The sequence below is a fragment of the Elephantulus edwardii genome, unplaced genomic scaffold (genome assembly GCF_000299155.1).
Source record: "Elephantulus edwardii isolate Elephantulus edwardi_28Jun2011 unplaced genomic scaffold, EleEdw1.0 scaffold00020, whole genome shotgun sequence".
NCBI lineage: Eukaryota > Metazoa > Chordata > Mammalia > Macroscelidea > Macroscelididae > Elephantulus > Elephantulus edwardii.
In genome coordinates this window covers 14,332,235-14,343,191 of record NW_006399770.1, presented here as the reverse complement: position 1 = coordinate 14,343,191, position 10,957 = coordinate 14,332,235, and the positions used below count along the sequence as shown (strand labels likewise).

At 37.4% G+C, this 10,957-nt stretch overlaps 1 protein-coding gene across 2 annotated transcripts in view; it reads right to left on the bottom strand.

Annotated features, from left to right (window-relative positions):
* Positions 1–10,957, bottom strand: part of CDC14A (cell division cycle 14A) — a 223,504-nt gene that overhangs the window by 37,494 nt on the left and 175,053 nt on the right. For both annotated transcript variants that reach the window (XM_006882445.1, XM_006882446.1), the window contains exon 10: positions 10,424–10,562. In XM_006882445.1, the coding sequence (XP_006882507.1) occupies positions 10,424–10,562 (139 nt within the window). The remainder of the gene's footprint in view (positions 1–10,423; positions 10,563–10,957) is intronic.

Genomic DNA, 10,957 nt, shown 5'->3' with positions numbered 1-10,957 from the left:
ATTCCCTATCACTCCTCCCTGAGAGAGACTTCACCCTGAGTCATAAGGAAAAGGGGATGGCGTATTCTCTTAGCTACTTCCTGCTGAAAAGGCACTTTTCATCATCTTTGGCTTTCATGGTTTGTGCATATATTTAAAGAATGAGTGTATTAACAAGACTTCCTTATATGCATATGGATAGTATCATTCTTTTTAGTGATGAATGCCACATCATTCCTCTTTGTCATTTCAGGTATCACAGATTATCCGACTGTCTGATTTAAAATGGCCAGTATCAGTCCATTTCAGCTCACTAATGCCTAGAATGTCAATATATGTTCAACTTTTGACAGCTTACACTTTTCTTAGAGTCATGCTTCTATATTCCATGTTCCAACTATTATTGGTTGCTTGCAGCTGTTTCTCCTCATTTTGAGTTTTGCCTCATCAGCACATGTATGAGTGAAAGGTCCTTGATTGAGTGAAAGCTTTACTTTCTCCATCTCATTATGGTGTCATGGGTAGACTCTGAGAACACAGTTCTTTCTCAGTCACATTCTGAGTGCTTTTCCACCTGAGGGACTCTCTGCTAGCACTGTATCCAACAATATCCTTCCATTGTCCACCCACAGAGGTTTTGGAAATCTGCTTTTTCAGAAGTGGATGGTCAATCTTGCTTCTTAGTCTGTCTTAATCTGGAAGCTACACTGAACACTGTCCACCAGGGTGACCCTGATGGTATCTGAAAATACCAGTGGCATAGCTTCCAACATCACAGCAATGCACAAGCCAACAGCAAACTGACAGAAATTAATTAAGCAATCATAAAAAGAATGAGACAAACCAATATGTGGTAACAAAGAAGAATGGTCATGAAAGACACTTAGAGGAGAGGAGGGGGATGTGGGGGTGATGTGACCATGTAGACAGTGATATTAAAAAAAAAGTTCACACTTATCCAGAAGGATATATGCCAAAATATTAACTAGTTACCCCTACACAAGAACCTCATTTCCTACCATGTAATGTTTACATTGTTTGCCTATTTAAAAAGTAATGTATCTCATTTGGCTTCTCATTTATTTAAAAAAGTCCTAAAAAACAAATAAGATCACAGCAGAACATAGCTTATGTAAGTATGAAAGGTATCTATAAAGTTGCAGTAGTATTTTAGAAGTCAGTAGAGTAAGTGCCATGAGGTGAGGTTGAATGGCTAGAAGATTTTTTTATTATTATTATTATTTTATAGTAGTATGCCCTATTTTCAACTAGGTAGTTTTTCTTTTAGCCTTTGCCCCTTTTCCAGGATTTTACAGATAAAACTAAGAAGGGAAATAAATAGCTTTATTTCCATACCTTTTCTAACACAGCCAGTATAGTGGCTCTACATATAAAACACAGTTTACCTACAAAGCAAACTTGCCACTTCTAGCATGGTTTTAAAGTAGATATTAGTTTAATTTGTCTTCAAAAGTTTCTATTACTTGCATAAAAATATTAAATTAAAAAACAAAAATCTAGTAAATTTCCAAATATAGGATATAATAAAAATTCTGGAAGTTTGTGCACACCAAGTCACTGAAGAGAGAGACTGTATCTATCACAGCTGAAGGCATTTTTTGTAAGTAGATCATGCAAAAGTATTTTATGAGCTTACATTTGTTCATGGATGAGTAAGCTTAACCTCTGAGTCAAATTTAATTTTTTCAACACCAGCTGTAAAATTTTATCTTCAAAACAAACTCTAACATTTCCTTTCACTGTACAAATCTTTATAAAATCAAGGAAAGCTTGTTTTTTATTCTATATCTTCAAAAATCCTTGCTTTAGTCTACCCTACCTCCAACTGTCTACTTAATGCTACAGTTAGCATAACCCTTTATTTGATGTTTGACTTTTTTTTTTTCAGATGCTGGTTTATTTTTTAAAAAAACAAATATTTTATATTTGTTTGCTTACAAAGTTTGTATACATTGTGTTTCAGACGACTCTTCATTCACACTGTGTTTTATACAATCATTTCCAAGCATTATCTTTTATAAAATTAACCACCATTGGTCTATGTCCATCATTACCCTGTCTATTCAGGTCCCCACCGGATCTTTTCCATTTCCTTTACCCCCTCCCTCCATCCACCAAATGATTTCACCAACAGCATAGTCCTTGACACAGAGTGAGCAGTTCAAAATGAACTGATAACTGACTCCGCCCCCACACGGACTCCACGCAGATGCGGACTCCGCCCTATGCTGAAGCAGGTGCCCCTGACCCTGACTCTGCCTCTCCAGGCTGTAGGGGCCGCCCCAAGGCCAGCCTGGTGGCCGCGCCACCTGCCCTCCTTCCGTCCTAGTCCCTTCTGCAGAAAGGGGCTCGGACTAAAGGACACAACATACATGCTTTTAACTAACTTCCAAATCTAGATCACTTGGTTCAAAGAGACTCACTTGACTGGGGGGTGGAGGGAGAGGGGAGAGAAGGAACGACCAATTCACAAACCCATTCTTTCTGAAATAATGCTGATTCCTGAGATGGGGAAAGGATTTCAGTTTGACTGCCAGTCTAATCACTTAGTATGGTGGGTAAGTCTTGCACCAGCAACGGCACTTGTAAATTTGTGCAAAGGAATTTTATCTTTCCCGGAAAAAGAATTTTTAAATGCATCACACTTTCCTTCCTCACCTTTAGTTTTTGATAAATGATTTAAAAAAAGAAATAGAGGCCAGTTATTGGAGGAGAAATAAAATAATTCTTTCCTCAGAAAATGAACACAGTAAGTTGCTGATTGCTAATGGGGGGAAAGCATTTTAATAATTGTGTGATGGAAAACCACTTTAGTATACATTACTGAGAAAATCCTTGGAGTTAAGATGTTAATCAACATAGGTAGGTGATTGTAATTCTATTGTCATTCAAAGATTTCAACTTAGTACAACAATGAATGAATGAAAATCCAAAATCTCTGTAAATGTTCATTAACATGAATTTAAAAAAAGATTTCAACTTCCATTCACGCTTCTGTGTACATGTCACAGAAAATGGGCAAAATAATGAAGAGTGCTAGTTTCTCAGTCTGCTCTGTGCAATTCTGCTGTCTGCTTCCTCTAAGGCTACCTCTCTAATATAATCTCTAATGTGATTACATTATAGCCATCAATAAAAATCTGAAAGTTGGTTTAAAAAAAATTAACTGATAAAGTCATAAATGAATGTTTCAGGTCTCTGGTCAAAAGTTTCAGTAATAAATCAAACAGTTTCTTTTAAATCCATTCTGACTCATGGAGACCCCATGTGTCTATGTGAACAGAACTATGCTCTAGAGAGTCTTCAATGCTCATTTTCAGGAGATTGCTAGACCTTTATTATGTGGTGCCTGTGTGTAGACATGAACCGCCAAACTTTCAGTTAGCAAGTGAGTGTATTAACAGTTTTCACTACCCATGACTCTTCTAGTAATAAAGAACTCATTATTTCATGAGTAAAAATGTTCAAATCTGTCACAAATAGTGAGCAACTCAGATTAATGAAATATATGGAGTCAGAATACAGACATGAAAGACAATCTTTGTCCCTCTAAATGGTTCTCCATTTGTAAGAAAATTAGCAACTGAAATACAATTATAATTAAAATACAATTATAAGCCCTATGTCCAAGATTTGCATGGTCTCCGAGGAGATGGAAGGTACTCCTAACTTACACTAAAGGATTCAGAGAGGCATTCCCTAAGAATCCTGAAGCATTTTGAAATACAGGCAGGACTTAGCTAGAGAAAGCAGAGAAAACAGCATGAGCTGAAAAAAGTGCTACCAAAGCGCACAGCATGTTTGGAAGGCTGGAGTTGTTGGATTTTGCAGAGAATATGAGAGGTTGCTGTTGTCGCTGTTAGGTGCCTTCAAGTCATATGATTCACAGTGACCCTATGAACAAAAGATCTGAACCTTGTCCTATCCTGTGCCATCCTCATTCAACTCTGACACACTCATCAACTCATCCCACTGCTGTAATCACTGTGCCAATTCATCTCATTGAAGGCCTTCGTGTCTTTTGCTGACCCTCCACCTTTCCGAACATGTTGTCCCTTTCCAAGGAACAGCCTCTCCCAGCAACATGCTCAAAGTTTTCCCTCCATTGCCTCTGAGGAGCACTCTGGTTGCAAAAGTTAAGACTATGAGAGATTCCATTGTCATGTTAAAGAATTTTTATAGCTAACCCAAAAAGGAAATGAGGGGGTACTGCTCAAACGGTCTTTGTTAAGAGTGAGGAAAATACTCTGGAAGTGAACAGTGGTGGCGCTAGCACAAGATGCTGAACTGTACACATAAAAATGGTTAAAACGGTAAACACATTTTCTACAATCAAAATGTTAAAAGTAAAATAAAGATCCCAGGGAAAGACATTTTAAAACCCCATAAAGTAGAAGTAGAGAGAAGGAAAGGAAATTTAAGAGGCTAAATTGAAAAAAAAAAAACCAAAAAACAAAAAACCACCCAACACCAACCAAACCTAATCCAAAATAAGTTATAATGAAAACTGTGATGCTACTGCCAAGCAAAGAGATTAAAACTATAAAGTGATCTTCAATACATCCAGGGACAACAGATTTTCATGGCTCATCCACAAGGAGTGGTGGTACAGCCAACTGCAGCAGTGACTACAATTGTTGCACCGGCGCAGCCTCAGCCCTTACAACCACCTGAAATGGTTGTGACAAATAATCTCCTGGATCTGCCACCTGCTTCTCCTCCCAAGCCAAATATCATTCTTGCCTCCCAACTGGAAGACAACTCGAGATCCAGACAGAAAGATTTATTACTACCATGTCATCACAAGGCAGACTCAGTGGGATAGTCCTACTTGGGAAAGTCCAGGAGACGATGCCAGCCTTGAGCATGAAGCTGAGATAGACCTCGGAACCCCAACCTATGATGAAAACCCCACGAAGACCTCAAAAAAGCCCAAGACGGCAGAAGCAGACACCTCCAGTGAACTGGCAAAAAAAAAAAACAAAACCAAAACCAACGAAGTATTTAGGAAAGAGATGTCCCAGTTCATCATCCAGTGCCTGAACCCTTACTAGAAACCCAACTGCAAAGTGGGAAGGATTACCACAACTGAAGACTTCAAACACTTGGCTGGCAAGCTGACTCATGGTGTTATGAATAAGGAGCTGAAGTACTGTAAGACCCCCGAGGACCTGGAGTGTAACAAGAATGTGAGACACAAGACCAAGGAGTACAATAAGAAGTACTTGTAGAAGTTTGGGGCTGTTTACAAACTCAAAGAGGACAATGAATTGGAGTGATTTCTGCAGCCAACGTGGGAGGGCGAGTGCTCACGCAGAACAGACTTTGGGAAGAACCCCATGGTCAGGACTCATGCTGCTGAGAGCACGTTGCCCTGGGCAGAGTCAGACCCTGAGAGCAACTGAAATCCACAAAGGCGAGCTCCGGCTGCATCAAGGAATATCTAGTCATGAGCAAGAAGGGATATGGTTAGAGGATGTCAGAAGCAAGGGTTTAGGACAGACCCTCCCTCCGAGACCCTGGCCCAGGCCTGACACTCACTCTCCAGCCTGAGTCTCCTCCTTGGTGGTGCTGTCAACGCACTGACCCATACGCGTCCCCATCCCACCACCCGACACCCTGATGCTCTGTGTTATATTTTAATGTATATGTGAATATATTATAAATAACTTTATGTCCTGGTTTTTGTCTGGTTTTTGTTTTGCTTTTAGCTTCTCCATGCTAGGATCAGAGAAAGACTTTGTAAGGATGGTTACAGTTCTCCTGCAAGGTTTAATTTGTTATCATGTGAATATTCTAAAGCAGGCTGCCTTGTGGTTTTGGCCAGCCTTGTGCTATGTTGATAAGACTGATTTACAGCTTAAAATCACTTTTTACTTTATCCAATGTTTACTGAACTTTTTATGTAAAAATAAAATCAATTAAAGTAAAAAAAAAAGAAACACCTACAAAGTGACACCTTTCACTTACTCAGTTTGAAAGAGACACTCTGTCCCATCCCTGGAAAGACTTGGTTTGAACCTGAATATTAACGATGAATAAGATGTCACAGCTGACTTGTGTGTTGCTAAGCAATGCTGTACGCAAGTGCTTCTTAAGAAAAAGCAGCACTTCACATAAATACCTTTTTTATTGACAATGAAAACCACGCTGGCTTTTATTGTGGTGTCGATTACGCCTTAAAAGCCTCATCTCAAACAAAAGAAGTAAAACATGTATTTTTAAGTATTTTGCATTTAAAAATCTAATTCTATGAAACTAATACTCCAGCTCAAAAGTAAAACCTCCAATGCTGGAATACATTTTCTCAAAAGAGAAGGATGTTACTGGCCCTCTGTGCTTTAAAGTTGAAGAAAATATTTGTGATAATAAAGTAGAATGAGGAAATCTGTCATTTATAGATAGATTTAAGGATTGAAAAAGAAGAGTTCAATCCAAAAATTATTGTCTCTTAAATATCAACTATATTCAAACTAAAAACTCTGCTTTGTGGGTAAAGAACTTTACACAGGTACCAATTTAAGCTTTCTGTGCAGTCTCTCTTTTTCAGGAGGATATTTTAAATGAAAAAAAAAAAAAAACCCACAATGGAAAAATGAAACCAACATCCACAAATGTCCATAAGTAAAAGAGCTGAAAATCCTCATGGATTTATCCTAATCTCTCAATGATCCCTTTCTGATGAATAGAGGTTTGACTAAATTATAATCCAAAGGCCAGCAAAGTTTCAGAGAATATTCTCTAAACTGAATTAACCAAATCAATAAAAGCACCCTAATCCCATCTTTACACTTCTGCATCCTGTCTCTGAGAAGGAAGGGTTTAGAGCTGACTTGATAATAGAAATCTGTTTGAGCATCATTTAAAGAACTTGGAGGATGTTTGATAGAAAGCAACAAACTGTAGATTCAGAATAGCATTTTTAGCTTAAAATCATGTGACTGAAATTGAAGAAAAGTATTTGTTCATCCTAGAAGAATTTTAAATATAAAATTTCAGAGTATATAGCAAAGACAAGGTTTGAATCTGCTCATGTATAAATTCATCAACTCACAAAGATGTTGGTGAACATCTCTCTCACTGTCAGTGACAGAGAAAAATGCCCATTTAAGACGCAGATCTCAAACACCTGGACATATTTTTTGTTCAAGAACTAGCAGAGTGTGACAAACCAGCTTTCCCAAAGGCACAGATTTGGAATGAACATTAGCACTGATTGGCTTTTTTCACTCTTGAAAGAATACAATCCTTTTAACTTATTCAGTCATTTCTGACAAAAGAGAATCAATCAGAAAACTTTTTTTACTCTCCTATTTCTGTCTTAATGACCATCTTAATTATTCATGAGTTTGCGTCATTAGTGACCTCACTAGCTTCTTCTTTCAAATCTAGTCAATCATTAGTCTTTAAAGACTGATATTTATTTCTTTGAAATGTCCTTAGTGTCCATTTGTAACTTCAGTCCAACATCTAGCCCCTTGGACATGGTCTCATTCTCCTCAGACAGAAGGCGGTCATCTTTTTTTAGCTACTGTCTTAAATGTATCTTCAGTCACGATTCTCCTTCAAATACTTCAAATTAGAAATATGATGAAAAACAGAAAGTTCAACATACCCATATTATCATTATGATCTGTGATTATAGACATTTACTATCTACACCAAATAGGTCTATCAGTCTCGTATGGCTGCTGAAACAAATGACTATTAACTTAGCTGCTTAAAACAGCAAAGATTTACTGTCTCAAGAAGTTCAAAATCCATTCCACTTAGCTGATATCAAGACATCAACCGGCTATTTTCTGTTTCCAGTGGCTGCTCTCTTCCGTGAATTTGGGGCTCTTCCTGCTTCTTCAAAGCATATACTCTAGGCTCAGCTTCTACTATCACATCATGTTACTGGCCCATATAACTGACACTACCTGTGTTCTTCTTAAAAACACGGTTGTGTTCACACTGTGTCATCTAAATAATACAACATAATCTCCATTCCAAGACCCTTAAGCATATCTGCAAGTTCTTTTTTTTTTATCGTGGTAAAAAAAACTGTGTAACAAATATTTTGCCAGTTTGACATTCTTCACATATAATTTTTAGTTCAATATTAGTCATGTTTCCATTCTTGTTCAACCATTACCATTATCCATCTTCAAATTTTCCCATCACTGTACAGCCAGGTCTCTTTCACCACCTCCTCTCCTATTTGTCCCTGGTAACTACTACACAGTCTCTTTTCCCACATAAGATAACATTCAAAGCTGCCCTGAGGGCCATTACATACTCTCTACCACAGTAGATTTTATGCTAACATAACTGCCAGCCAGAGTATCTTAAAATATAAGGTAAAATTTCTATTTCTGGGAAGAAGAATAATATACATATTCCCCCCATTCCTCCCATGAAGTACAACTTAAAATTCTAGAAATTACATACAAAACAATATTTTTTAAAAAAAGAGTAAAGAAAAGGTAAACTGGTTAGGAAATTGTAGATTTTAACAACAACAAGGTGGTGAGTTTCTGGGTTTTGTTTTTGTCCCGAATATCTAAGATGTACTTGGAGCTGTAGAAGGTTCAAACCCAAAAATCCAGAAATGCCAAGAACAGATAAAAAAGGGGGGAGAGTATACTTAACCTGGTCAAAGGGTTCTAATAAGGAAATCTTGGTGTTGGTTTCCTTTTTTGTGGATTTTGGGGTTATTTAAATGGGGTTTTTTTTATATTTCTTTTTCTTTTATATTGTTTTATATATAAAATTCATAGACATTATGATTCATTCATATACATTGTGTTTCACTGTTTCTTCATCCACAGTGTTTCATACAATCATTCACGTACATTGTGTCTTATAAAATCAATCACCATTGATCCATCTACTATAACCTGTCTTTTTCAGGTCTTCACTAATTGCAGCTCATAGTGATCCCAGGTATGCAGGGCAGAGCTATTTCCTGGAGTTCTTTTTGTTTTAAACTTAATGGTCATCTATTTGCTGTTTATAGCAATAAATGAGGAGCCCGGAAATAGTGTGCATAATACATCAGGCTGTTAACCAAAAGGATGGAATTAAACAGTCACTTCTTTAGAGAAAAGTGGGCAGTCTCATCCCTTAAAGATTTACAGCTTCAGGAAACTAATAGAGGGTTGATAAGAAAATCAACTCAGTAACAGTGGGTTGGGTAACAATGCCTAGCAGACACACAGTACAAAGCTGTTTGTTAGAGGTACATTTAACACAAAACAGAGAACACTAGCTGAGGCCTAATTAGAAAAAGCTCCAAAGTAAAAGAATTGTTAGTGCCTCACAGAAACTTTTGCCTTGATCGCTTCAAAAGGTTTGATTTGGCTTTTCGTGTTAATCCTTTATACTTTTGCCTCATTCGTCCAAGCTAAAAGTATTAAACTGTACATTTGCACTTACTTTCTATCAGTTATTCTCTCTTGGGATTAATAACTAAAATAAATTAAATCTTCAGCAAGTTCAAATTCTCTTAATCATCTCAAGATGCTAAAATGAGGCTTCCTGTGAACCTCAGGATTATTTTGTTTCTCATTAACCTACGGTGATTTAAACTAAAAAGGAAGTAATTACATAGAAAAGAACATCATTCTTATCAGTATTTAAAAAAAATGAAGCTTCAATACAAAACATTCCTAACACCTAACACTTAGAGCCATATCTAAATCAGCTGATGCTCATTTCACTTTCTCATTTTATATGTAAGTTAGTCCATGGCAATTCCTAACACTTTAAGAGGAAATCAAAGAGAGGAATAAAAGCTGCACAATTTCAATCTGTCCACCTTTTACCTGATAAATGGTATGATTTGACAGATAGTTAATAGATGAGTGAACAAGTGAGGAAATTAAGATATCAATTTATAAATGCTCTTCTAAGTAAGTCATGAAGCTAGTTAGTGTGACAAAGTTAGGATTAAAATCCAGTTTTCCCTCATTTCCTCCCTGGTGTCTTCTTAAGGCATATTCATAAGTTGGAACTACATTAGCAGTTCAGTTAGGTGTCAGGAAAGCAGCAATCTTAGTGAAATCGCTAGCTGACCTGAGTTATGTTTTATTTTTTTCCTCTCTCTCCTGCTTTTAGACACGCAAACAAAAGAAAAGAAAGAAAAGTGCCAAGTGGGATGACATAAGAAAATTGCACTGTAGCCAGATCAGACATAGAAAATGACAGGAAAAAGGTAGGCAGAGATGGCTCTGTGATTTTCTTCAAGCTCTCACCTGATCTAAGAGATATAAAAGGTACAAAGTTAGAATGCATTAGCTGTCACATCAACAATATTCCATTATAGGCACCGACTTCTCATAGTGCAGTCATTTAATAACCACGGGCTTGACAAAGTCCACACCAAAGGAACAAGAGGCAGAAATGGGATATAATGTGATAATGGAGACAATATACTTACTCTTCCAGGAAGTGCTGTTGGGGTCCTATAATGGAGCCTGGCCGGCATATTCTGATCCAAGCAATGATTTCAGCATGTGTAAATCTGTAGTGTTTCATTACGTAACAGGCTATCAATGTTCCTGTTCTTCCAAGACCAGCTATAAGCGAGGGAAATAAAATGAAGAATATCAAGTACGGCAAATGCACCTATAAATATTGTGAGAGCAAACCATGCCCTGTTTGGAATATAATGTGAGATTTTTGAACCCAGATGATAAAGTCGTGCTTTTTATGAGTTAAAAGATAATTCTAACTCATGCTTGGTTGAGGGTAAAGTGAGAAAAGAAGACGATTTCAACGAGAAGGACTGACTCGGTGACTGCCACAGTGGATTCCAGCACAGGGTGAGGATGGTGGAGGATCAGGAAGTCCCTCCTTCTGTAGTACACAACTCAAGGTGGCTAGAAGTCAGAGCTAACTCAAAGGCATCAAACAAGAACAGCTCAGTAAGTGCCCTAAACATATTGTATTAGTAAAATATCATTGTTGTTGT